General features: G+C 50.4%; 8 protein-coding genes across 8 annotated transcripts; 4 read left to right on the top strand and 4 right to left on the bottom strand.

Moving 5' to 3' along the window:
- Positions 1-1,014: 1,014 nt before the first annotated feature.
- On the top strand, positions 1,015-2,275 carry K444DRAFT_711835 (uncharacterized protein; the record flags this gene model as incomplete). The annotated part of the gene is made up of 2 exons (XM_024888264.1): positions 1,015-1,789; positions 1,866-2,275. Exons 1-2 carry the CDS (start codon positions 1,513-1,515, stop codon positions 2,273-2,275), a joined length of 687 nt encoding a protein of 228 aa, XP_024726739.1. The 5' UTR covers positions 1,015-1,512.
- Positions 2,276-5,051: 2,776 nt separating this feature from the next.
- K444DRAFT_622453 (uncharacterized protein) lies at positions 5,052-6,051 on the top strand. Its single transcript, XM_024882102.1, has one exon. The coding sequence runs from the start codon at positions 5,232-5,234 to the stop codon at positions 5,670-5,672; it is 441 nt and encodes a 146-aa protein (XP_024726738.1). The 5' UTR covers positions 5,052-5,231; the 3' UTR covers positions 5,673-6,051.
- A 170-nt stretch (positions 6,052-6,221) lies between these two features.
- On the bottom strand, positions 6,222-8,217 carry K444DRAFT_657749 (glycosyltransferase family 69 protein). The gene is made up of 3 exons (XM_024886189.1): positions 7,352-8,217; positions 7,175-7,263; positions 6,222-7,117 (listed from the first exon to the last, which is right to left on the bottom strand). Exons 1-3 carry the CDS (start codon positions 7,946-7,948, stop codon positions 6,385-6,387), a joined length of 1,419 nt encoding a protein of 472 aa, XP_024726737.1. The 5' UTR covers positions 7,949-8,217; the 3' UTR covers positions 6,222-6,384.
- Positions 8,218-9,754: 1,537 nt separating this feature from the next.
- Positions 9,755-11,620, bottom strand: K444DRAFT_284170 (HET-domain-containing protein). The gene is made up of 2 exons (XM_024871596.1): positions 10,830-11,620; positions 9,755-10,698 (listed from the first exon to the last, which is right to left on the bottom strand). Exons 1-2 carry the CDS (start codon positions 11,494-11,496, stop codon positions 9,857-9,859), a joined length of 1,509 nt encoding a protein of 502 aa, XP_024726736.1. The 5' UTR covers positions 11,497-11,620; the 3' UTR covers positions 9,755-9,856.
- Positions 11,621-12,183: 563 nt separating this feature from the next.
- Positions 12,184-13,992, top strand: K444DRAFT_577051 (FMN-linked oxidoreductase). The gene is made up of 2 exons (XM_024877561.1): positions 12,184-12,713; positions 12,773-13,992. Exons 1-2 carry the CDS (start codon positions 12,586-12,588, stop codon positions 13,755-13,757), a joined length of 1,113 nt encoding a protein of 370 aa, XP_024726735.1. The 5' UTR covers positions 12,184-12,585; the 3' UTR covers positions 13,758-13,992.
- Positions 13,993-14,814: 822 nt separating this feature from the next.
- Positions 14,815-17,721, bottom strand: K444DRAFT_577046 (glycosyltransferase family 66 protein). Its single transcript, XM_024877560.1, has 5 exons — positions 17,559-17,721; positions 17,405-17,428; positions 16,645-17,319; positions 15,438-16,596; positions 14,815-15,387 (listed from the first exon to the last, which is right to left on the bottom strand). The coding sequence occupies exons 1-5, from the start codon at positions 17,686-17,688 to the stop codon at positions 15,117-15,119; spliced, it is 2,259 nt and encodes a 752-aa protein (XP_024726734.1). The 5' UTR covers positions 17,689-17,721; the 3' UTR covers positions 14,815-15,116.
- Positions 17,722-17,844: 123 nt separating this feature from the next.
- K444DRAFT_622448 (putative ATP synthase subunit E, mitochondrial) lies at positions 17,845-18,907 on the bottom strand. Its single transcript, XM_024882101.1, has 3 exons — positions 18,742-18,907; positions 18,441-18,630; positions 17,845-18,301 (listed from the first exon to the last, which is right to left on the bottom strand). The coding sequence occupies exons 1-3, from the start codon at positions 18,760-18,762 to the stop codon at positions 18,228-18,230; spliced, it is 285 nt and encodes a 94-aa protein (XP_024726733.1). The 5' UTR covers positions 18,763-18,907; the 3' UTR covers positions 17,845-18,227.
- Positions 18,908-19,196: 289 nt separating this feature from the next.
- On the top strand, positions 19,197-21,366 carry K444DRAFT_548786 (WD40 repeat-like protein; the record flags this gene model as incomplete). The annotated part of the gene is made up of 2 exons (XM_024876397.1): positions 19,197-19,319; positions 19,363-21,366. The coding sequence occupies 2 exons, from the start codon at positions 19,197-19,199 to the stop codon at positions 21,364-21,366; spliced, it is 2,127 nt and encodes a 708-aa protein (XP_024726732.1).
- Between the last annotated feature and the right edge of the window lie 3,838 nt (positions 21,367-25,204).

Raw genomic sequence — 25,204 nt, 5'->3', positions numbered from 1 at the left:
TGCAGGCTGAAGTGTAAGACTGTGTGGCTCTGAGCGATGAGCATTGATGGCATGCTTTCGTCCCAAACCGTTGTTGATCTCAGCGTGCAGCCTTGGGGATACAGTCAGACCTCAATCTCAAGTTCTAATAAACAGAGAAACTCCGCCCGACAAGGTGTTTGGCGGATCAATGGGCCGGGCAGGGAATAAGGTGTAGAGCACGCACGGCAAGGGGCCGCTGATAGCAAGTGATAAGGGCGAAGCCCAGGGATGAGGGATGAGGGATCCCACCTGGCAATCAATCTGATTATGACATCGTGGCACAGCAGAGCTCTGGTTCGTTGATGCTGTACTGAACAGTATCGTTATGTCCAGTTTCCCGCAATGGCTGTGTCGATGCCGGTGAAGTGTGAGACGTGGCTTGCGAGTTAAGTTAAGCTTATCCCCAAAGTTAAGGTGAACAGCCCGGAAAATAAAAGAAACCTCAATCAAGGTGAGGAGTTAAACAACGGCTCCAACCAGCCACCGTTTGGCGGCTGAGAGACTGTACTGTACTGTACTGTACTGTACATGCAGGTGCAAAGCCAAGGCTGGGTTGAACGGGCTGAACGGGTTGAAGGGTTGAAGGGAAGGGTTGAAGCCTTGAAGCCTTGAAGCCTTGAAGGGTTCCCAATGCCCATATGGCAGCCAGCTTTCCCTCGAGTCGTACCTGACAGATGCTCCACCACCACCCGGCCGTCGCGCCATGCCCGATGCGGCCTCCAGAGTAAGGAGCACAGCTGCACAAGGCCTGGGCCAGCCAATCCGTGTTTGTTATCTTCATTCTGTATCCAGCCTGCAAATGCCTCTGTGGACCATCAATCATCATTGTCACCCTCATCGTGTTCATTATCATGATCATTACCATTATCATCCTCATCAAAAACATCAGCCAAAAGGCACCCCTTGGTCTCTTCCCTGTTCCCTCTCACTGGTTTGGGCGTCTGCACTGTTTCAGATGATGAATCCGCCGCTCTGCATCGTGACATTGTTAAGCTTACCTGGACGACTGCCCCCAGTGGTCGACGCCCACCCTGGTTGCCCGGCACAGGCGTGCTTGCTTGCTTGCGCATCTTCCGCGTGGCAGGCTGGACTTGGTTGGGGGCCGCATCTACAGTAAATTACAATAATCTTCAATCGGACAACACCTTCGCCCGGGAACATCGCCAGATTCGCAACGAACTCCCCCATCTGGAAGCCAGAAAGTCTCCCTACAGCTTCACCGCATCCGCGTACGATAACCTGGCCTGCCAAGACAGCAATCTTGGGCCCCCCGAATGGAGTCAATTGTCTGTTCACTCCTCTGGCAGGGTTTTTTTTTTGGTATTCAGGCTCAATCTTTCCATCGGTGGTATTTCCTGCTGCAAATCACCGAGATCTCGAGCCGACGTGCAGCGCTGCCGCCGATGAATGCAATGGCTGGCGCTTGATCCACGTTCAACCAGCAGTGTACTGTAGGCGCAACTGTCCGCTCGGAACTTGCCCCATTGCGAGATGCTGGGAGTCTGGAGCCAGCGAGAGCCACTCATCTCGAGGTCCAAAATGCCCGAGCGATCGCTGGCATCAGCAGCGTGCAGGCATGGATCTGTAAGGGGATGCCTATCTATCGAGAACGGTCTCCTCGTTGAAGAACAATCTCACCACTTCTGGACTGACGACGAGGGGCAGGGCCGCAGCCGCCACCATTCATACTCGCTCCTGATATTCTACAATTTACGCGACGAACTGCTAACTACTGGAAACTACGACGGCTCCACGGGCCAAGAACGTGGTAAATCTCGACGATCCACGATCCATATTACTGCCAACAACGTGCGCGGGTCAGGATGAGCGAGCATCTTCTCCAGGCTTTGCTTCTCCAAACGGGCGAGCACCCTGGCGTTATTCCGCCTCCAATGTGACAGCACTTCCGAGGCCATCCTGGATGGGAAGTGTCCATGTCGATCAATCATCACGGGCTTCAGTCCCTCGTTACACAGCACTCCTCGGCGAGCACCAGCACATGGCTCGCACGGGCCCCGATGCTCCCATTCCAGAAGGCCCATTTCTGCTGTACCTTCTTGCAATGTATCGGTGGCCTCAGGCCTTGAATCGGAACATCAAGCCTGCAGATGCAGTTACGGCATCCGTCCGCATCCGTACCACATGGCGTCCTGGCATGAATCTCATTCACGAACAAAGCACCACCCAATGCCAGGATCCTGGCTGGCATTGGCGAATACCCGAGAGGTATTACTTCTTAAGTTCCTCCCCTTGAAGGTGAACGCAGATGAGTCGGCAAATAGTCTCGTGGGACAGTTGAGATCTGCAGAATGCCCTCTCCCCGTTGGGTACCGAATAGCTGGGCCCATCAAGCACTCCTTGATCATGCCCCAAGCGAGGCTTCTACCGCCGTAACGTGAGTGGATGGGTAAAATCCTCGTGTGCAGGCAGTAAAGGGTTCTGCACTTCCAACAATGTACCATGCAGACCTCGAGGCAGACTGGCTCGAACGGTACGGAAGGTCGAGATACGTCAAGGCCAAGTCTCAATATCCTTGAATCTGCTGCAGTTAGAGTTTGCTCATTGGGAAGGTTCTCGCCAGCGAGGTCCGGGCCGGTACAGGCTTGAGGACAGAGCTTGCAATCCCAAAATACCTCAGACAAAGCCTATTCTTGTCTTGCCCTCCTCTCGCCCGCTCACTGCCCACGTTCCGCAGCAGCAGAGAGGCAATGACGAGTTAGATTTGCTGCCCGCCTGTTCTTCGGCATGGCTTCCCCCTGTGTGGAAGGTTGTGAACTTGTGGCGGCCGTAAGACGGCAGCGCGACAGCGCCCAGCTGAGCATCTATTGGCCTGCTGCGATCTGAACCTCTCCCGCTGCGGGGCCAACGCTAATCTTGGCAGCTTTGGTCGCAGATCGATCGGTGCGCTAAACTTCAAAACGACGACTCGACGTGCGAGCTCACATCCCCTTTTCCTTTTGTGCTGCCTTTGCTTCTTCGTTGTGCGAGACAAGGTGTCTTTGGCCAACGGGATTCTCGTGTTCCGAGCCTCTTGACATCTGAAAAGAAAGATGGGCCATGTGCACACAACGACTCGGCGACCTTGGATCAGTATTCCCTATCGAATTTGCCATGGCAAAGTATCGGACCCATTGAGCCTCAACCGCAGATCCGGTAATAGTATTCTAGCAAACACATTTTACGGTGTCGAGATATATCGTCGTTGCCGTCACCGGACAATTGCTGCTTCAGTCTCCCTACCCTCAAGGTAGTGTGGTTGTACGAGGCGAACATATGCGACATCGGTACTCGCTTCACACTTCAACATGAAGGCTGAATACATGATTCAGTCGTCGCACAACATTGAGCGTTGAAAGTCTAAAACACCACAGACTCACTTGACCCCATCAAATCGATCCGAGGAATCGGTCCGTCCTGTAATTGATGGGCATTCATCTGCCTCGTGTATCACAACCTCTGTCTCATTCCGAGTGGGCGCCGCCACGAGTCACCAGCCTTCTCTCAAACAATTGGCTACACCCCAACGGACATCGTACAAACTACATCACCCAAATAGTTTCCGTCTTGTGGTTTATACAGTGCGTACTTGCAAATTACTAGAGCATGAATATGCGTTAAGTAGCGGTCCGATTGCTGCCTCATCTTGAATCTGTTTGGTTTCCCTTTCTCCGCCGATGCCGGACGCTTTCATCCTGCATTCTCGAACACTTCTATAGCACAAACATGTTTCTTACCACTTCCTTCTGGTGCGTGTTACAACGCATCAACGTCCCCAGATACTACACTTCAGGCGGAGGCACAACAGACACGCATGCAGGGACCGGATGCCAATAATTAAGCTCTATTAAGCTCGTCTATACATGCGTCCTTTCGTGAGAAGTTCGGGGCGAGCTCCTCCCTCTCGCGTTTTTCATCTATTCGGCTGTATCAGGTTAACATCGACCCAAAACCCTCACGCGTAAGGTAAGTTTATATTGGGGGAGGGCTTTCAAGGATGTTCTCGGCTCGAGGGGATTTTCTATTCTGGCTCCCCGACTCCCCAAAACTTACGGATCCCGAAGCCGAGAGCTGAATACAGCCCGAGCGAAACTTCACCCAGGCCAAGTATATTTCTTTTTCGGCAGAAGGCATAGGCAGCCAATGGCTTTGAAGAAAGGCACCAGCCTTTCTCACAGAAAAGTACTGGATACAAACACCTGGCCCTCATCGGGCGTGAAACTCTCCGAAAGTTGGGGGGAAGAGAGAAGGTCTAGATTACGACACCTAACCCCGCTTCCGTGAAGCTGGACAAGAGGGTGTGTTGACTAGACGCCACCACAAAATCAAGCTTCAGCTTCATCCCACATACAAGTTTCAGGCCATGCAAGTCCCACAGGATACAGCAGGTTCGCAGGGGCGGAACAAAAGCCTTCCATAACACAAACACAGGCACACAACATACCGGCATTGTACCCGGCTCCCCATCTCATCTCATCTCATCTTCTCTAACACCACACTTCCGTCCCACCTTCCACCACTCCCGAGATCCCGCATCTTCCCTTCAGGTACTGTATCTCGTAACTCAAATTCGAGGGAGACAACCCTCCGTCCTCAGATGAACGGTGGAGAAATGGAAATTTGGAATGGGCCGGGTAGCTGCGTAGAAGGATCTTAGTGCCTCTAGGAAGGGGAAGAGTGCAGGATCTGAGATGATGCGCGTCTGTTGTGCTGGTAACGTTTCTCCCATTGCGTCTCGAGCCACCTTTCACTTGGGGTAATGGTGCCTGGAGATCTTATCTTGGTACAGTCCATGTGCTAATGATCAGATCGTTTTCAACGGCTTTCTCCCCAACCACAACTCAAGAGTGTGAGAGCTGGCTATCACCCAGGAACTCGAACAAGGACATTAACGTGCCTCTAGACTCCTTTTCACGTTGTCTAAGACTAAGATCCTGTGGCTGAAACACCTCGATCTACATCCACCTTCGCCGGTTCCTAGATCGTCCGCCTCTCCCTCCCACCCGACTCCCTCAACCGCTCTCCCAACTCTCCACATCCAACCATCCCCCTCCCACGCATCCGTACCTGAACCAAGTCCACCAGCACCCGGAACAGCTTCCGGCTGTTTCTGTGGCTGGGCTTCTTTTTCTTCACAACCCGGCACCCGTCTCGATCTACTGGGTCTGCGTCAGTCTGGGGAACATACACGGGGAAGGGCGACGGATACCCGCATGGCAAATCGCGAGTTCGTAACCCTGTTTTCACTTCACGTTCAGATCGCGCGGGCATCCTCCACCTTCCTTTTCCGCCTGCTAAACATCTTCCACTCCCGACAAACATTTTTCCTGCCTCCTCCTCCCGCCCCGCCACAGCTGCAAGCCAAAGAGCCAGGGCGAGTAAAATCCTCATCGACTGGCTACCAGCTCCCCGGGACTCGGGAATCGGGAGCTGCGGTTGGGGATTGGATAGCCTCTCGTGCGGGTGGAGGGCAAATGGGCGTCAGATGCTGTGGGTTAGCACATGGGTATCTGGATCGTGGGGATTTGGGGTTTGAGATCGTGGGATGCTGGTTCGCTGCTTCGTGTTTAGCTGGCCCCTTGCTTCGTGCACTGCGGTCCCGGGACTCGTGGTTTGGGAGAGGTGAGCGGGTTCCTTTTTTCGCTGTTGCTTGAGCGTTTGGATTGCTGAGCTGAGCTGAGCGGGTTTTCTTTTTTTGCGCGGTGGGTTTGGGGATTGTGTGGCTCTGGTGTGGGGAGTCGGGTGCTAGTTGGTTTAATCTGGGTCGAGTCTCGAGTTCTAGTGGTTGTGGGAGAGAAAGGTAGGTCCTTGCAGGTATTAGTTCTGTGTTAACGTAGTTGGTGTGGGGATTTGAACGAGGGGCCTAGTGATGCTGCTCAGTGGGCTTCCTTTTTTGTTGCAGGCTCTTCGTTGTTCTGAGAGTCACTTCCCCCTTTCATGAGTCGCAGGTCGTATTTTGCGGGTTGTTGGCGTGCTTTCATCGTGTCTGGGTAGAAGATAGGTCTGTGTGTTCGTCACTATGGGTTTTGGCCTTTGCCGCTTCTGCCGCCTGCCTAAAAGCTCCTCCACCTCGAGTTGTCTTTACTTCTTCAGCTTTTTGGCCTCCGAAGATCTGTTTCTACAGACCAACCGGGGATGCCGAAACTGTTAGATATGCTGTGCTTCTTGGGAAGGGTGTCACTCCTACAAATTCGCAAAATGGGCTCAGATGAGAATCCCTTCGGGCAGCTTTGCATCTACCTTCCCGTTTATGTACTGTATGATTTCTGTTCAATATCTGCAAGCTCTCGAGTCCGCCTTTCTAGACAAAGCCCAGCCCCTGATTCCAGCTCTTTGTAAACTTCTTCCACCCCACATCTTCCAACTTTACACATGCTGCCACCCATTATCAAACATAACCTGCATCTCATTAACCAAACACTCGATCCCATCCTCATTTCTCTCCTCAGACTGTAACCCCTTCAAACTCCCCACCCCAATCTTGCCCCTCCCTGCCCTCCTCTTCCCCTCCAATTTCCACCTATCTACCCGCCCCTTCACCACCCTCCCCTCACTATACGCCTTCAACCAGCCCGTCCACCTCACAACCCTATTTCCCCACACACCTCTCCACCTCTCCCCCTTTGCCGGCCACGGCCTCCCATCTCCACCCGGCACCCCATCCACCTGATCCCCGACATCCGCTTTAACCTCCGCCCCATAATTAACAGCTGCGTACGTGGTACTGTTATACGCAACCCTCACACTCGGATTCACCCACACGCCCTTCTCCGCGCTCAACGGGTTATCAGCATGGATCAAACAGCACTCGCTCCCCTCCAAATGTGCCTTTGCCAGCGAATCCGGGATCCCGCGGAATTTCAGGGGTTGGTTGTCTTGCTTGGGGTTCTTGTGTGCTTGCTCTACTTTTCGGAAGGAGGAGGGTGGTGGTGGGTAGAAGGGGTAGGCGGAGAAGGCGATCATGCCGTTCCAGCAGGATTTCACCGGGATGGGGGATAGGTGGTTTAATAGGGTGATGGAGGGCGAGTGCGAGAAGTAGGGGTAGGTTAGCGTGGCGGTTTTCTGGCCGGTTATGTCACGGAGGGCGAAGGTGTCGTAGCTGGGGGTGTTAGTGGGGTTTAATTTTGGGAGGAGGGGGGAAAGAGGCGAGACGTACTATTTTTCGGGGTTGGAGGAGAAGTCCAGGGCGCAGGCTGCTGCGTAGTCGCCGTCACGGGTTGAGAGGAGAGTTAAGACATCTTCTGTCTATCATTTGCCATCAGCTACGAGCTCAAAATAAGGAAGAAATGAAAGAAGAGGATGTGTGTCACGTGATAAGGGGAACGTGACTCACCGTAAACACAACATCATTAATCCAAAGCACGCGATCAAACCGCTCATAACTCGTCTCGTCAATTTCCAACAACGGCGCCATAACCTTATTCCTCAGATCCGCCAAATACGGAATCCGCCTCAACTCCCACCCCTTCTCGCCCCTCGCCGTGAAAATCCAGCCCTCCCGCTTCTCCTCCGGGACATTCTTCAACCTCTCCGCATGCTCTTCCGCATCAATGCCCAACACAATCCTATTCTCCACCCCAAGCGTATTCAACTTCAGTTCCAGTTCTCGCAAGGCGCCTTTCGTGTCTTCCTGCGATCCGGATTCCAAGATGGAGACGTAGACGTTTTCGGGACCGAGGGTGTCTATCAGGCGCAGGAGGGCACTGTTCCAGTAGAGACGCAGCATGTATTCGGAGTTTCGGGCCATAGAAGCGATGAAGATCCTTTCATTGCGGAGGGAGGGGGAGAGTATTTTGGTGCGCTGGGGAAGGGGGGAGGGCCGCGTGATAAGGAGCGTGTCGATCACGAAGATGAGGAACAGTGTTATGAGGAGGGGTTTGGGCCGGAGGAAGGTCCGCCTGAAGGAGCGGGGGAATATCCGTCTGAGCATGGTGGTGGAGGTGAAGTGTGGAGAGTCAGGGGGAGAGGTTGGGCCATGTCATGTGAGGCTGACCCCTGAATCTGAGCTGGAGATGAGGCTGAGAATGGTGATGTCGTCTTGGGTGTCCCAGGCTGAAGCTATCGAGCTCTGCAATGGTGGGAAAGGTAAATGAGTGTAATGAAAGGAGTGAGATGAAGCCCGGCTGATGATCTCCCTGTTGTAAGTTGATGCTCCGGAAGGATTCTGGACGTCGACGTTGGGAGGTTTTGAGGCTGTGCAAAATGATTGGCCAAGAAATTGCAGGGGTGGGCTGGCCGACGTCAGGTGATAGAGCCTCGGCCATCGTCAACTTCCTCTCGAAGCTTCCCTCTCCTGCTCTCAAAAAATATTTGGATGAAGAAACAGAATTCCCCAAGGCACAATTGGTTCTAATTCATGCCGGTTTGTGATCTGGAGAGGTCTCGAATTATGAATATCTCGCGGGCGACAGGGTTCCCTTCCCAAGCGTCCTCGATGAGCTGCTCCGAATCACGCAGATGATCTCAAACATTGCATCTCATAGGCTACCATTCCGAAGATTGAACTTTCAGTCCCCCTTCTACTCATCAATCTAATACATTCTTCACGGCATGGAATTATGGATCGAATGTTGTGGGACAAAGCTGGGATGAGGACCATCCCAAACATTCCATCCAGACCACCAGCTGCCGTTGCACTCCTGAATAAAAAGAACGTACACGAACTATATTCTCAAAGAATGTTTTAAAGTCGCTGATTCCCTCACTTACCGAGCTCTCAGTCACCAAACCAAACCAGGTCACCATCAACATTCCATCCCCCTCTGACGGCGCCCAAAAACCAAAGCTCGATACTCTCCCTTGAGAGATTTTATACCCAATCCAACAAATACGAGACCTCATCTTTCCACGGTCCGCTGATCCGGATCTTCAGAGAGTGGGAGATGCAGAATTTATCCGATGGTTTGAGATCCACGGTACCTATCAGGAGGATCCTTGCCACCAATCATGGGTCATGGGAGCGTTATTACAAGCTAACTCGCAGCGCTTGTTCCTGCCCTGTAGAGGTCCCCCGAAAATTGATGCTACTCATATCGAGATACATCCGTATGGAAAACGTGAGGTACAAGGGATGCCTCTATGCATGAGAATGGATATGTGTGGTCTAAAGTGAATACTCATACGTGATGCAAGAGAAATTGCTCTCCTGATTTGTCATTCTCTCATAGCTCCTTTCCTGGAATTACCCCAAATGCCCCTGAAATGCCCCCGTGAACAAATTGCTGACTCTTTCCTCCACAGCTCTGTTCAAAATATTCGCCAAGATGTGCAAGAACCTGAAGTCGGTGGCCATTATGCACGGGGACCGCTCAAGTCTCTAGCTAGCCGCCGTTCTCAGGCTCCCCCTTCCTTCCTCCGACACCTTGACATGGCTAGTATACAACCCCAACAGAGAAACGAGAAAACTGGAAGAGACAACAAAGGGAAGTATGACGAGGAGATGGCAGTATGTGGTGGAGGGAAGAGTAGGCGAAGAGAAGAGTTTGAAATTGCAAGTGCTGGGAAGCATTCGGTAATTAGAATAGAACAAACTCTTGGATATCAATCCCCATCTTCTTCAAGTTCTCCGAAGTTAGTCTCGGATCAGACCAAGTCCACTCTTTGGTCTCCGAACGATAGAACCACTGAGTTTTGAGCTCACCATCTTCAATCTCTATATCAGGCCCGTCCAAATCCCCGTAATGAACACTACATCCAGTCGGAAGGGGTCCCGCTCTTGGATCAAGCTGTGTGGGCACGCCGTTGCCGTCGATAAACACTGGGAATAGTTTTCCCGCCACATCTCTCCAGCCAAATCGACTCCCCGGGCTAAGAGGACCCAGGAGGGCTTCTCCGTTCATCATGCCATGCACGAAGCATTCTCCACCCACTTGATAGCGATTTTCCTCAGTATTTGTATATCCAGAACCGCGCCCGCCAAGAGAGCGGCGGTGACGGAACCCGAGAATATCGTGGCAATAAGAGCGTCAATCGAGGGCACTCCTCCAGTTTGTGAGGTTGCATATCTGCAAGCCAGTTCCCAGGTTTGGCATTTGGTGAGTATCTCTGGGGACTTGGCGTCGTAGGGAATGGCTTCAAAAACTTGGTCGATCACACATATCTGCAGTCCTTGGATGGTGAGGCTGTTGTCGGAGGGGTCGTACCGACTTTCCTCTCTTGATCTTCCAGTGGCCTCAGCAGCATAGAGGGCATTTCCGAGCTGATAAGGGACGGAAAAGTCGAACACCCACGAAGGAAGCGGCAGAACTGAGGCCGGGTCAATGAATCTGCAGAGGGTCAAAATATCCACTCGTCGATTTGTATTGATTTCTTGGAGAACGGTATTTTTAAATACCTCTTCAGGCGCTTTGGAGTAGTTTGGAACAATACCAGCTGAGACGCCCTCAGGTAAAAGGCTCAAGATGGCATATATTCTATCTCGAGGGTCAAGACAATGGGCTTTCTTCGTAAGAAGGGTAACATTAGGCAGATTGGATAGAGTACTACATTGGTTCATTGCCGAAACTTGTTCGAGAGCTTCAAAATTGAGAGTTTCGCGGAGGGTTGTGAAAGCGCGGTACATAGTATGAATCCAAAAAAGAGCAGCTTGAAAAATTGGCAAGGGGAGGACTGTATTGCCGGTCATAACGATAGCTTCAGCAGCAAGTGCCATTTCTTGAATGACCCAAAGTCTCGTGAACCCTGACGATCATGTCAGTACTGTAATATGAAGGCATGCTTGGACAGACTTAGAATGCCTTGGATTGTGTGAAGAATATTCGAGGAAGTGCAAAAAGTCTTAATGGGGGTGATAGGAGACCTATATTGCTCACATGGCCGCTCCAAGAGCCTCCCAATAGCCACAAAGCTTGTTGCCATTTGTGCCCTGTCTTCAGCATTATTTTCCAGCTTTTCGGCCAAACTGCCTCGCTTGATAGAGATGTTTTTCCAACTCGCTCCCACATTGTGAACATCGAGTCCTTCTCCCACATCCCTCAGTGTCTGAACCGCCAATGTACTTTCATGGGCTTCTTCCCCGAGCCAAAGAATTACCAGTCGTGCACTGCCATAGATGGACGCCATCTTGTTGACCTGCTCACTTCTCTCCACTATGTCATCTTGATTGATGCAGATAGCGTCAATCCACAAGAGTCTTGGTTTCTTCGCAAAACTTAGATGCTGCAGTGCCATGAAGAGATTCCGAGAAATTGCCAGATGACTCAGTTCGAACTTCGAACGGCCGGAAAGAAATCGCCCTCTCCTCGAGCGTCGGGGGAAACACTTCTTTGAAGACGTCTTGACAGTCACTTCATGTGTCCGCTCTGGGGAGCCCCATACATAGGACAGCGCCTCGTAGGCCGGAGGTGCCGAAGAAGGGACACGGATGATCTCGATTTCGATGTCACCTGATGAGGATGGAGGCATCAGTTTGAGCAGTCTGATCTCATCCGGATTCTTAGAGAGTGGTTCGTAGGCGTAGGGACTCCTTTTGTTGGACATTTCGAGACAAGGCTGCGTAGTTTAGCGGCAGGGGAATGCAAATTAACCAGTGGAAGTCGATATTGGTGCTTTCGTGGTCTGCGTGACGGACTGTTGCCGACGGGAGACTTAGGAGGTGTAAAGGTAGATGCTAAATTTGGACGAATATCACAGGAAGGATGTAGGTCCCCCTCGTATGGAGGAGCATTTTGAGCTTCCATTCAGCCTGCCCAGCCGTGCCACTTGGAACCACACCACACGTGACACGATTACGTCTGTCGAGCTCGATGTCTCTTTTCGTGATATCCTCCTTCGTCGGCCCAAGACTGTTGTTCTGCTTGGACTGGGAAGCCATATTCGGTGTAGATAGCGATGAGAGGCATTGACTGCAAAGGAAAGTGTGTTGACCCCTTAGCTTGTAGATTCCGCTGGGTCATAGTTCTAGCTGCTTTAACTCTCTAACTACGGTACATTAAACTCCCCGAGTCCACAATTTCGGTATTCGGCGATACTGATCGCCGATTCTTCAATTCTTCCCAGTTCCTTGACTCCCATCAACATCGAAAAGGGGCCCCCTATTCCAAGTACCGACGTCGACATTGAGTGCTGACATATTCAGTCTGTGGGCCGGTGGGCCTCGGCACGCGGAAAAGTGATCCCGAGCTTTCTGCGACGCCAGCAAAACTTCTCTTCAAGCGCGCTTCACCAGCGTCACCTTTCCTTGCCATGTCCAGTACTGATTAATAATACACGACAAAATCCCGACAAGTCCACCCCCATATTTCCAGTCCTGGCCAAGGGGGAATTGCGACACTTGTGGCTGAACCTCGTCACCTCCCCCTTGATTTGGCCAATTAGCCTTTTACTCAGCTGCCGTCTGGCACCATGCTGATCAATCATGCCAGGAAGCTGCAGCCATGCAGGGACAACAGGTGGGGGCATGGAAAGGTACAAAGGATGAGGTGACCCCTCCATGGTAGGATACTGCTTCCTTCATACCCGTTGTCTCTCACCAGTCTTCCACTTGACCTCCAGCAATCTTCCCTTCAAACCTGCTGCAAAAGGACCCGAAGCCTCCAGCTTGGCCTCAAATCCACAGAGTATTCCAGCATGTCGTCAAACCTCTTCAAGCCCCTCAAGCTGGGCAATGTACAGCTGCAGAACCGAGTTGTCATGGCACCCCTCACTCGATTCCGTGCCGACAACGAGCATGTCCCTCTGCCCTTTGTGGCCGAATAGTATGTTTCTTCTCCGTTCCAAAATTCGTTCGATTGGAACATTGACTAACACTCCCCAGCTACGCACAGCGCGCCTCCTCTCCCGGGACCCTCCTCATCACCGAAGCAACCTTCATCGCCCCTCAGGCAGGCGGTTTCGGAAATGTTCCCGGAATCTGGAACGAAGCACAAATAGCATCCTGGAAGCGAGTGACGGAAGCGGTACACGCCAAGGGCTCCTTCATATACCTCCAGCTGTGGGCGTTAGGAAGGGCAGCTAGTCCGGCAGTACTAAAAAAAGAACTCGGTCAGGAAGCCAAGGTTATCAGCTCAGGCGATTTGGAATTCGAGGGAGGTGCGAAGCCGACGCCCTTGACAGAGGCAGAGATCAAGGAATATATTGGCTTCTATGCTCAAGCGGCTAAGAACGCGGTGGCGGCTGGCTTCGATGGCGTGGAGATCCACGGCGCGAATGGGTATCTGATTGATCAATTCCTCCAGGATGTCTCGAACAACAGGACCGATTCATGGGGCGGGAGCATAGAGAACAGAGCGAGGTTCGGAATCGAGGTCGCAAAGGCTGTCGTCGCAGCTGTTGGTGCGGAAAGAACGGGCATCAGATTGAGTCCCTTCTCCGAGTTTCAAGGCATGAGGATGGCAGATCCTAGACCGCAGTTCAGCTACTTCGCGCAGGAACTCAAGAAGTTGAAGCTGGCATATATCCACGTCGTCGAGTCTCGCATCGCTGGAAACGCAGATGTCGAGCAGACGGATAAGGTCAACTTCCTCGTTGACGTGTGGGATAATCAGAGCCCAGTCCTAATTGCTGGTGGCTTCAGACCGTCATCGGCGAGGACTCTGGTCGATGAGGAGTATAAGAACAAGGACGTTGCGGTTGTGTTCGGACGGTACTTCATCTCGAATCCGGATCTGGTATTCAGACTCAAGGAGGGAATCGAGTTCACGCCTTACGACAGAGAAAAGTTTTATAATAAGAAGCAGGAGGATGGATATACGACTTGGAAGTTCAGCAAGGAGTTTGAGGCTCAGGCTGCAAAGTTGTAGAGAGATGGTTCCGTTAGCGACCGGACAATGGCCAGGAGCAACTGTAGATGTCGAGCAAAGAAAGAAGAGAGTGGATAGAAACCAGTCCTGAGTTTCCTGGAGAGAAGCGGGACTATCAGGAAGCGTCGGGCTTGAATAGTCCCGGCCTCGATGGACCTGCTGATACTCAACGTTTTAACTGATGTAGATAGAAGATAGACTAGATAATTTACAATATCATAGAAATTCGCCTTTCAAGTTGCAAGTAGCAATGCCTTTCTTCCATTTGTCTTCTTTTGCCATTTGCTATTCGAAATTTTCAGCGAGTTCGGCTCTGAATTGCTGTGTTGTTGCTCTCCGTAGCTGCTTGATTGGTCACCGTCTCCGTATCGTTTTTTATTGAGGACATGCCATGGATTGAAGCCGAGCAAGCATAATGCAAATTGTTATTTGCAACTGAATCACAGCTATCTGATGCAGTGATGTCTCCTTCTCTGGGCTTACTCTACTGTAAGCGAGACGCGTTGCTAAAAAAAAAGGGGGGGGGGGGGATTTCTGTCGAAAAAGACTGCAAAACCGACGCCTCTATCCAGATGCATCGGGACCGGGGGACTAGACGAAATGAGTTTGTTATGCAGTAGATTTCGGCCATTCCGGGCTATCGAAGCAACTTTGGAAGCTATGCTCTAAACTTACAACACTGCTACGATGTTAATTGACCACCTCTTGTTTGGCGAGCACACGTGATTCCGCCTGGCCAGCGGTGGCAGCCGCGATTCCCAGAGATAAAGGTGCGTATCTCTTAGTGTTACACGCCCAAAGGCAGAAGGACGACATTGCCCGTGTGGAGGATCGTGCTGACTAGGATTTCCATTCGCTACCAAACTGTAGGCCACCAGTATCTTGTAGTTAGCCGATCAACTGAGATATCAGCATCCGAACGAAGGTTTACGAAATGCGAGACAATCCAAACACCGCTCAATTGTGAATTCATTATTTTGACTGACGTGTAAACATACAACAGTGCAGTGCAACGCCGTGTCATCAAAACAGCCAACACTCATTGTCTCCCTACCGGCATCGTGCCATCTCTGGGTTATCCATACCTGACTGTGTGTCGTTTTTGACAATAGCTAGAGTCAAGGTGTTCATTTAGCTGCCAATTAGGCATAAGTCAAAATCGCGATGCAGATCTCAGTACGAAGCAGATCCAAAACTGACGTGGTGGGCCGAGCAACAAACAGCAGCACGGAATCACGATACCGACACACTGGATATCTTTATTTACGAGTACATTTCTAGTAGACACATCGCTCGCTGTACTTTTGTCCGTCCAGCTAACAACATATGATACAAAAGTCGTCCCATCCCATGCTCCTTTTAGTCAACCCTCAAAATTTTTGGTCCTCTCTTCTTCGTGGTCTTCTTCTTCTTGTTCCCTCTGTCGAACGACGCAGCAGAAGCGTGGTCTCGGCCGACGTTGTCGAGATCCTTGACCTTGTAGATTCGGATGATCCAGTTCTCGCTGGTGAAAGCCTCCTCAACTGTATTGAGCGTTGGACCGACATCTGGCAACTTAACGCCTCGGACTCGATCTTGCGCTTGCCCGGCTGGGAAGAGCGTGTTGTAGTTGTAGTATGACATCTTGTACCTATATGCTGCGTTAGCCATTGCGCCTCACAATGAAACAAGGGTTCGTACATCAAGCTGTTCTTCATCGTCTCGGTGGCACCCTCGTCCACTCTGTATTCTCCTCTGTCAGTGAAGAAGTCACGCTCCTTCACCTCATCAGGCCAGATACCCTCGGCAATTCTCACCATCCACAAGAACTTGTTGATATCGTCACCTGAATAACCCAAAAGTCCACCGAAGACGACCAGGACGTAGTCGACTTCATGCTGGCGCATGATTGGATAGCTGACCTCCTCACGGGAGCTCATAGCCTTTCCAACGGTAGCAATGTGAGTATTGTTCCATGTGTTGTTGTCCACAAGGGTCGGTCTGTCGGCCATGCCACCAATTTGGTACCCATAATCCCACCATGACATGATTTTCGCATCTTCGGGTGTATTCTGGCGAAGCCATTGATATGCTTCACGGTAGTCATCAATGATATGTTGACTTCCATCTGGCATTCTGCTTGCCAATACAACGGATGGAGACGAGTAGGCATTTGACGTGACCCAAGTGCAGTGAAGCACGAAAATCAGGAGATAGGCAGTCATGGCGCTGACAACCGAAGTCTTGGAGAAAGTCGTGTAAATACCGACAAGTGGCTCGCGCATGGAGCGCAGCCCGTCCTGTTTACCCGTTTTCTTGCTCGATGAGCCATTGGCTGCCTCTGAAACCTGAGCATCTGTTGGTTCGGCTGGGGACTTGATAGTTAAGTAGGTATCGAGGACATACGACAATGCCATGGCCGCAGACACGCAGACGATAGGCGTAAGCGTAAGCATAAGACGGACCATAACGCCAGAGAAGTAACTGGCAAGAATGGAGTAGACGACAATGAAGACTTGCTCATCGTTAAGCTTCAAGAAGCAGAGATATACTCCGGCAGGGAAGAGCCAGATTAGCATGTTCAAGTCAAAGAAGTAAGCAGGCCAGGCCGTTGGCTGATGCTCGGAGACGGAGGCAATAATAGGAATGTGGATCTTGGCATAGCCGGTATCCCAAAGCGAGTAAAATCGCCCAGTCCATGGAGCGATCACACCAGTTATGGTCAACAAAACCAGACCAGCCAACGCCACGAAGAATACGGAGACGGCAAATCCTGTGACCAGAGTCTTGAATTGCCTGCTTGGTACACCTGCACGGATGAAGTCGACGAAGCCTACAAGTTGGAGAAGCCCAAAAATGCCTGAAATGAGTTAGCGCTGAAGTAGAATTTGGGCCTTAGCAAGCTTACCAAGGGCAGACATGTGTTCACTGCTTCGAATTGGCAGAAATCCAACGAATGGAATTTGCATGCTTGCCAGCGTCCCAATTGCGAACCAAGTGCAGTAGGCAACGTACACTCTGGGGCTGAAACGTCCCATGCATACTAGCACAAAGACGTGGAGGGGGATCAAGTTGGTGATAAAGACATATCCACCCCAAGCAGACACCATGTATCCGTAGAAAAGGGCACACAATGCACCCCAGAAAGCCGACCCAACCTTAAGAGCTTTGATCCAGAGGAAGAAGGTGAAGACAAGGAGGAAAATGGCAATAGCCTCGTTATCGTAGCTGCCAGCAACTGATCGAGATATATAACCTGGGGCAATTCCCATGAAGGCAGCGGCTAGTAGACCAGCAGAAGGAGATGTGGTCATCTCATTGGTGAAGAGATAGGTTGCATATGCGGTCAGTCCAGAAAATCCCGGGGCAAGCAGCACACAAATATTTCTAATATCGACCGGAATCGTGAGAGCTCGGAGGGCATGGTAGATAACGCCACTGGTCACCATGAGACCAGGATAAAGGGTTCCTCCTGTAACTCGACCAAGTGGATGCCATGTTCGGTCATCGAACCAATCCCAGAAATCATAGAAACCATGTTGAACGAGATATTTTGTTGCTCTGAAGTTGAACCAAGGATCGACTGCATCTTAATTAGCTGAAGTCGTTCGAGTGTGTGGCATTTGTGCATAGAAGTAGGAAGTTTGGTTCGAGGGAATGGAACTGACATTCGTGAATGATACTTTCGAAACCTAGGAAGCGCGCAAGTCAGCAGAAATTCAATAAACAATTCTTTATCCGCAATTCCATTTCAGAGTTTGACAGTTCCAATTCCTGGCAAGCCGGAGTCCAGAATTTGGTATGGAGCACTGGCACACTTACGAATGACGGAAAATAGTCGACTGGCAATCGCAGCAGCTGCAATTAAGCAGAGAATCGTCAAACGAAGCACTCCCCTCGTATTCCTCCCCGTGCTGCCCTTGAAGAAGGGTTCATCGTTTATGTCCGACATTGTTGGTGGATGAACAGAAAAGTTGTCGGTGTCTACAAAGTCGCATATCTGTTCGTAGCTGAAGCTTGACGCGGCTGCAGGGTTAAGCGGTTTTAGGGCGGCTGATCACGTGAAGCACTTCGAGGCTGAAGGTGAAGGGGGTTTTGTTCAGTGCATCGGTAATCTTGAGTTGGCTTCCATGTATTCTAGTTTTCCAATTGAATTACAGTCGTGCATATCTCCTGAGAAGAGAGATGTAAGTCTTCGAAGCGTGAGAAAATCTTCTATCACAGTCCAAAACCATCTGACATACAGCAGAGAGGATAAAGCACATTGCAATCTCGCCAGACTTTGAACCTTGCCGTTGGATACCCTTCAACCTTTCTTCCAATTATGATACAATGTACAAGAAGTATGCTAAGTGACGTCTAAGGCTTTTGTATGATCGCAATGACATCTCTTCATGCCGTACCAGCAACCACAAGTCACTCCACCAGCCCAACCCTTCTGTCTCAGCCCACCATTACTTCACGGCCCTTCCTGCTCTATCCTTCCGTGTCCTATAGGTTCTCGGCGTCCACAACGTTCAGGTACGCCTCCAAATCAAACCTACTGTCGTTGGGATCTCTTATAACTATTCGAAGTCCGTTAGCACTGCTCTGCAAACAATCCAACACAGAAGAGACTATATTCTCCAAAGCATATCCAAGTCAAGGTATGCTGCAGTCCCAAAGCTCGGCTTGGGAAGATAACGAATGCAGGGACAAACATACTTCCTCCGCTTTCCGTCTTTGCACTCGCTGGCAATTTCGATTTCGAGTATTCCGCCTTCGCCTTCTCGATCAATTGTTGCTTGTGCTCGTATTCTCTATTGATCGCAGCTAGTTTTGCAGCTGATGTGAGCTTTGCTTGGTGGTACATTCCGTAGAAGATACCAGCGCCAAGTGCTGAGTATCGGAGGACCTGCGAAAAAATCAGATTAGCTCAGAGTTCGCTGGAAGCACCCGAAAAGAAATAGAAAGTTTTGCAGCGATTGAGAGTAGCCGCCTCCAGCGCAAGGACAGAAAAACGTACGTTAACCCCCGTAGAAGCCATCGGAAAGCTGTCTTCGTGTCCTAGCGAACGTGCGGATTAGGACACAGGAGTCGGATCAACCGCAACTTGTTGAGGCGTGTCAATTGACAGGTTATCGCAAGCGTAGGAGTCGCCGGACGTTGTTGTGGACAATGCGAAGCTTTTCTTTTGAGGTGGTCGGAGAAGTTCTCAAGCTGCCCGGGATTTTGCGACATCCGGCCACGTTGCACGTGATCTGAAATTCGCGGTTCCTCCAACGACGCGACGATGCAGGAGAGGAGAGACGTCAAGCAACATCCTCGAATTCCATACTGCACATTCAGAGACGCGATTTTCAGGTTACAAGACCACCAAGTCTTGCCCATCGAAAGCAGATCGCTCCCAAAATCGTTCGGTGAGACTGGCCAAAGCCGACAGTTCCTTCTCTACCGATATGCGCATGCTTCGCAGGCACAATGCAATCACGTAGAGATGAGATTTTGGCGAAGAAGGCGAAGCTCGCGGAGATGAAACGGCAGAGGGAGCTTCGGAGTACATCTTCAACGCGGCAAAGCATAGGAGGTACTAGTGATGTAAGTGTCCTACGTCTTGCTTGAACATTCGGGTACTGACAGTCTCTAGCTTGCTGCCCCAACACCGAGCCGAGGAGAAAGTCGTGCAGAGTTCGACAAGTATCTTGAATCAATATTGGATGGAGGGGGAAAAAGTAGGCCTACTTCGACAGGACCTGCAGGAGCAGGATCCCCAGCTGGCAAAGGCAGTCGTCCCAACAGTGTGCTAAGTGCTGGAGAGCTCAGTAACGAGAATTCGGAACCATCAATTGGCCAGCCACCGCCTCAAACATATTCAATCTCGACGCAAACTCTATCCACTGCCCCTCTGGCAACCGTCTACGAATGCCCTCCTTCGCCGGTCAAGGAGGTCTTCTCCTATAGTAAAGGTGTGCAAACCACAGAAGAATGGGGGACACAGACAACAAGACCAAAGGCGTTTGAAGACTCAGATGAAGATGAAGGGGAGTCTCCAGCAACTGCAACACCGAACAAGCGGTTGAGTAGGAGAGACAGGGACCGGGAAGAACAGCTGCGAGAAAACATTAGGAGGGAAATTGAAGAGGAGTTGAAAGCAACTCGAGATCTCCTCACTGATGGCCCCTTGAGGCCAATCTCCCACACGGCTGCAAATTTCCCGGCAAGAGTCCTTACGACCGAGGAACTCAACGCTGTCACTTCTTCTGAGGATTTTATGGACTTTGTCGAGCGATCAAGCAAAGTCATCGAACGAGCTCTAGATGAAGAATACGACATCTTAGCAGACTACGCTCTCAGCGGGGAGAATGGCGTCGAAGATGACGATGATGAGTACGGAAATACCAGAGGCAAGGGAAGACGGAGAGTCAAAGAAATAGCCCAGTTCTATGATGAGAGGTGGTCAAAGAAGAGAATGATCAGCGACATCAGCTTTTCTCCCAAATTTCCTGAGTTGGTCCTCGCAGCATACACCAAGAATCCCTCGGCCCCTCACGACCCAGATGGACTCGTTCAAGTCTGGAACATGCATCTCCACGACAGACCAGAGTTCGTATTCCATGCACAATCCGATGTCCTAGCCGCCAAATTCTCCCCTTTTCACCCCAACTTGATTATTGGAGGCTGTTACAGCGGTCAGGTCCTCCTCTGGGACACCCGAGCGAAGTCCTCCCCAGTCCAAAAGACACCACTCACTGGCTCTGGGCACACTCACCCCGTCTACTCGGTCGACATCGTCGGCACACAAAATGCCAACAACATCATTTCTTGCTCCACAGACGGCGTCGTCTGCGGCTGGACAGTCGACATGCTGGCTCAACCGCAAGAACTTCTAACACTCACCACCCCAGCCCCCGCCAAAATCGAAGATCTCTCCCCAACCTGCATGGCCTTCCCCCAAACCGACCCAACCTACTTCCTCATCGGCTCTGAAGAGGGCACCATCTTCCCATGCCACCGCTACGATCGCGCCGGAGCAAAAGCAGGCGTCGATCAACGTGTCAGCTACCGTGGACACGCTGCTCCAGTGATGTCCATTGATTTCCACCCGGCTCGTGGCCCCGTCGACCTCGGAGATCTTGTCCTCTCTTCCTCGCTCGACTGGTCCGTCAAGCTGTGGAAAGTTCGTGCTCCAGCAGCTACCTCGACAACAGGGATTACCGGTGAAGGTCACTCCGTCACTCCCATCTTGGACTTCACGCGAGAAGACGTGGTTTACGATGCCGCCTGGTCGCCCGTCAAGCCCGGTGTTTTCTCGCTCGTCGACGGAGCAGGGAATCTCGAGGTCTGGGACATCACAATCGACACGGAAGTCCCACTCGCAAAAGTGGCCCCTAGCGGCCGAAAAGGGGGCAGGAGCATGATGAGCAAGAGCTTGAATAAAGTAGCATGGGAAGAGAGCGAAGGCAAACGACTAGCAACAGGAGGAATTGATGGCGGTTTGACTGTCTTCGAAGTCGGGCCAGACTTGGGCGGCAAAGAGAGCGCACGCAACGAAGAATGGACAAGCGTGAAGAAGTTGGTTGCCAGATTGGAGTCCGCTTCTGCTGTGGTGCAGCCGCTGGGCTTGAATGGCACACACCGGGCTGCGTTATAGGGCGCTGCCGAGGTACGGCGTGTGTTGATTTAATGCATATATACCCACCCTAGTGCTCATTCTTCACTGGCAAATTGAACATTATGATTGTGTTACTTCATTCATTCGTTCGTTCGTTCTCAACTTGCTTTGCTTGCTACCCTCAATGCCCGAATCCCATACTGCGCAATACAGAAATCCGATTGTACCAACACTTGAGCTGCTTCCAGGTACAACGCAGCTAGCTCATAGTTCCAGGCGGTTGAAACCCATGGGGGTGAAGTTCGCATTTTCCTCCCGTGCATTGGACGACTTTGCATCATTTCGACTCATAGGCCTTGACTTGGAGACATGCCCGTGGATGACTCTCTTTTGCGGACGCGAGCGTTGATCGTGTCTCGAAGGTCGTGGGACATTCGGGACATTCAAATGTGCATCCGGCTCCTAAAAGGACTGCAAGTGAATGTCCCAGATTGAAGTCATAAACCGAATAAGAAAGAACTTGAATGGTCCAGATTGGAATCGTGCATCGAATAGAGGATGAACGGAGTATGCCTACAATACCAAACTCATTCTCCAGCTTTGGCATTTGCTTCCCCAATAGTCGGACCTTTCTTGCGTCGTTACGCTGGAGAGCGTCGCGAAGGGAGGCAGACTTTCTCTGGTACGATCTTTGAGCACGCTCGAGTCTCGTCGTAACATTCACACCTTAGATCTGTTTCACTTTAGCACCGGCTTGAAACTTTATATTTGGGACCAATGGGATCTGCATCGTGGACAAGGTACAGTACTTAACTTGCTGGGTGCATATGGTTTCGATGCCAGCGGCGTCAAGACCAGGATTGGTTGCGGCGCTAGGCAAAAGCGGAGTTAGCAACTAGTCTTTGCTCCATACAGGTTTAAAATGTTCCGGCAGGATTAGTGACGTTGAATTCTCTTCTCAGCACCTACATATGATTGACTGCAAACTTCGACCTGTGAAGCTTAACTGCATACTCCAAGGCACGGCGACATTGAGCACGGGTGAAGGTGAATTTCTGTTTGCCTTGTCGAACCCGGTAAGGAAGACCTTGGTCGTTGTCAATTACTGGCGGATCGGATGGTATTGACGTTTGTCGGCGGTCATCCTGAAGTTGAAGTTAAACGTCGAGCGTGTCGTTATGCTCCTCCGCACTCCACGAGATCAACCTCGGACTCACCTTTGGCGCCATCATCGGCGCCAGTAAAGTCGATGTATTCGGGTGAAGGGCGAGCCATGGCATTGCCAATGTCAGACTGTTGCCGGCGCAGTGGCGGTCCAGCAAGAGAAGTGTCCTCCATGTTGGTAAAACGTGGGTTGTTGTTGTTGTTGTGGTTGTTGGAAAAAGCCTGTCCGCGGAAGCAAGTGAGAGTGGTGAATACCGAGGAGATCGCTGTCTTCGAACCCGAAAATGAGCATCAAATTGTACTCGAAGGTTTGGAATCTCCGGAACTCGCTGCTTACTAACTGTCCTCCTCGTTCACAGAGCAATAGACTTGTTTTTAATTAACATAACGCTCTCGATACCTCTAATTGTACAGTTCTATTCTCGAACACCCAAAATTGCTAAAGATCCACTTTCTAGAAAATACTATAACTCGAGGAGTAGAGACGTGCCCTGTCACACTACCCTATGAAAATTCTCAATATGCTAAGACTTGGAGGTTTAGGGGCTATGTGCAACGCAAGATTAAGGATGAGGCTAATAATTTACTTGCATGTGAAAGTGATATCAACCTGAACAATCGGCAAAACCTTAATGCCCGGGGTCCGATTTCGGCATTTACATTGCGATATGCAACAAATTTCGACGTTTCGTGGACAGTCACCAATTCACTTGAATGTGAGTGTGAATGTGAATGTGAATGTGAGGTCGAGATGTTCTGGGCCTTGTTCCGTCACACTCGGTTGATGTGCAACGAGAGGAGGAGCTTAATTGCCATTGATTCTTTCAGATGTTTATCCGAACATGTAGATGGGCACAAAAGACTCAATTTTGGAGACTAAACTGTTATTTGCTGGTACAAAGGTATAGCCGAAATGGCAGATGTGCAACGGAATCCTTGAGATGAAGCTAGAGAGACGACTAATTTGTTATCAACTAATGTATAGAAATAAATGAGAACACAGATGTGCAGAATATCGGCGAAAGCTCGAAGGTAATTGTCCCAAACTACTACTTATATTCCAAAACAGACAAATATTTGGAAGGCAAAGACAAAGCAATGCAAAGAACCGGGAATGAACGCATGCATTGCTACTTGCAACTTCAAACTTGAACTTCTATGATATTTTAAGTGGTCTTGTCTACCTTCTATCTAATGAAACTTGGTGCCCAACTTCTCCACATAATATTCGGAAGTGACTCGAACCTGGACATGCTAGACGGAAGACCAAAACAGTGACTTTGTGTCTTAGGTTCAAGAAAGAGGCTTACCAACTTGCACAGCGTGGGGTTGAGGATAGCTCAGCAGAAGAGTTACAAGACTCCATATAATCATTTGCCGGCCTTGGCTGGGTTGAGAACATAGATTGATCACAGGAAAATTAGAATCTAAATTTAGCCCAGCATTGATATTGGGGCAATTTGGTTGGTCGGCAAGCCATACAATGCCAAGCGTGCCTAAAATGTGCCCACTCTGACTCGGAATAGCCGAGAGATTTGTTTAGAAGGTGTCAAATCCAGGTCCCCGAAGACTTCGAGAGATTAGCTTGGCTCAAGGTATATCAATTTAGAAAGGAAGCAAACCTTAGTGTTGGATATTGACTTGCTGGTGCTGACTCTGCTGAGACACATAGTATAAATATCTCGCTCAGAGGCGGAAGATGTATTTACTTGCTGGAAGCTGAAATATAAGTCAACGAGGTAGCTATGAAGGCCGATAGTCTGTTTGCTACGGAGACAACGGCATAAAGTGACAGGAATACAGTACATACGCGCAAGTTAAGGGCTCTTAGGGTACTATAAACTCAATTTCCACTATAATTAACTGCGAAAGCCCTCTATATCTCTAAGCATCTACCCCAAAAGCGCGCCGTAGGCCATCGGCAAGCCTGGGGTCCATCTTCAAGGTTTCTAGCGTTTCTGGCAGAGTAACTATAGTACTTGGATGCTATAAGGCAACCTTTTATAGGGCCCGTTGGAGAACTTATCCTTACAAGTACAATAAACAGCTCTTGAAAGGTGTGAGACCCTTTGTAAATGTCTCACGGCCTTAAATTTGGGCTTGAAGCCTAGAGTTATAGGGCTTTATGGCGGGCGTAATCCTTTCAATCACACGTATTAGTGCCTTCGGAGCCCTGAACCTGCCCGTATGCCCTGTATACCCGTCACTTTATGCCGTTAACTACGCAAATGGGCATTAAATAATATTTCGAATATACAGCGGCCACAATGATAGTCTTTGAGCGATTCCCAAAGAAGTTTGGCGTGATAGCTTATCCCGGAATTGCGTTAGAGTGTTGAGGAAGGTTTTTTCTGAGGGACAAGCTACTATGTGCCGTCCCTTTGGAAAGATCATCAATTCATCTCAAAGCGCTCGATTAATTATGATAGATTCTTCCCTAAATTGTAACTCACATTCAGCACGGGGCTATCTGTACATGGTGTCGATTTTTCCATATCCGTCGGTGAACCAACCTTTGGTTTGCGTTGGACTTGGAGGCATAAGTCCAAATGCGAAGATAAGTAGACCTTCAGTGAGCACGCGCTATTATTGCCTTTTCGTTAGTTCTGCAGTAAACAAGCAGGGGATACGCCAATAGGGAACTCAACATCTCTGGTCGTACCTGAATGGGAAAGAGCCTGTGCCACCAAGCAAATGTCCCTACACCTCTCAT

Source organism: Hyaloscypha bicolor, assembly GCF_002865645.1.
Source record: "Hyaloscypha bicolor E unplaced genomic scaffold K444scaffold_189, whole genome shotgun sequence".
Classification (NCBI taxonomy): domain Eukaryota; kingdom Fungi; phylum Ascomycota; class Leotiomycetes; order Helotiales; family Hyaloscyphaceae; genus Hyaloscypha; species Hyaloscypha bicolor.
Note: the sequence above shows the minus strand (reverse complement) of the source record. Positions and strands in the feature narration are given on the sequence as shown.

Bases quoted from the DNA above. Each gene is read 5' to 3' on its own strand.
- K444DRAFT_577051 (XM_024877561.1), top strand. From the start codon at position 12,586: ATGTCGTCAAACCTCTTCAAGCCCCTCAAGCTGGGCAATGTACAGCTG. The intron at 12,714-12,772 runs GTATGTTTCTTC...AACACTCCCCAG, and splicing joins CTGCCCTTTGTGGCCGAATA to CTACGCACAGCGCGCCTCCT.
- K444DRAFT_284170 (XM_024871596.1), bottom strand. From the start codon at position 11,496: ATGTCCAACAAAAGGAGTCCCTACGCCTACGAACCACTCTCTAAGAAT. The intron at 10,699-10,829 runs GTGAGCAATATA...CATGATCGTCAG, and splicing joins GAGGCTCTTGGAGCGGCCAT to GGTTCACGAGACTTTGGGTC.
- K444DRAFT_622453 (XM_024882102.1), top strand. From the start codon at position 5,232: ATGGCAAATCGCGAGTTCGTAACCCTGTTTTCACTTCACGTTCAGATC.
- K444DRAFT_657749 (XM_024886189.1), bottom strand. From the start codon at position 7,948: ATGCTCAGACGGATATTCCCCCGCTCCTTCAGGCGGACCTTCCTCCGG. The intron at 7,264-7,351 runs GTGAGTCACGTT...GGCAAATGATAG, and splicing joins TTAATGATGTTGTGTTTACG to ACAGAAGATGTCTTAACTCT. The intron at 7,118-7,174 runs GTACGTCTCGCC...TAACACCCCCAG, and splicing joins TCCTCCAACCCCGAAAAATA to CTACGACACCTTCGCCCTCC.
- K444DRAFT_577046 (XM_024877560.1), bottom strand. From the start codon at position 17,688: ATGTCGGACATAAACGATGAACCCTTCTTCAAGGGCAGCACGGGGAGG. The intron at 17,429-17,558 runs GTAAGTGTGCCA...CGCGCTTCCTAG, and splicing joins TCGACTATTTTCCGTCATTC to GTTTCGAAAGTATCATTCAC. The intron at 17,320-17,404 runs GTCAGTTCCATT...ATTAAGATGCAG, and splicing joins CGAAAGTATCATTCACGAAT to TCGATCCTTGGTTCAACTTC.
- K444DRAFT_622448 (XM_024882101.1), bottom strand. From the start codon at position 18,762: ATGGCTTCTACGGGGGTTAAC. The intron at 18,631-18,741 runs GTACGTTTTTCT...ATTTTTTCGCAG, and splicing joins TGGCTTCTACGGGGGTTAAC to GTCCTCCGATACTCAGCACT. The intron at 18,302-18,440 runs GTATGTTTGTCC...GACTTCGAATAG, and splicing joins AAAGACGGAAAGCGGAGGAA to TTATAAGAGATCCCAACGAC.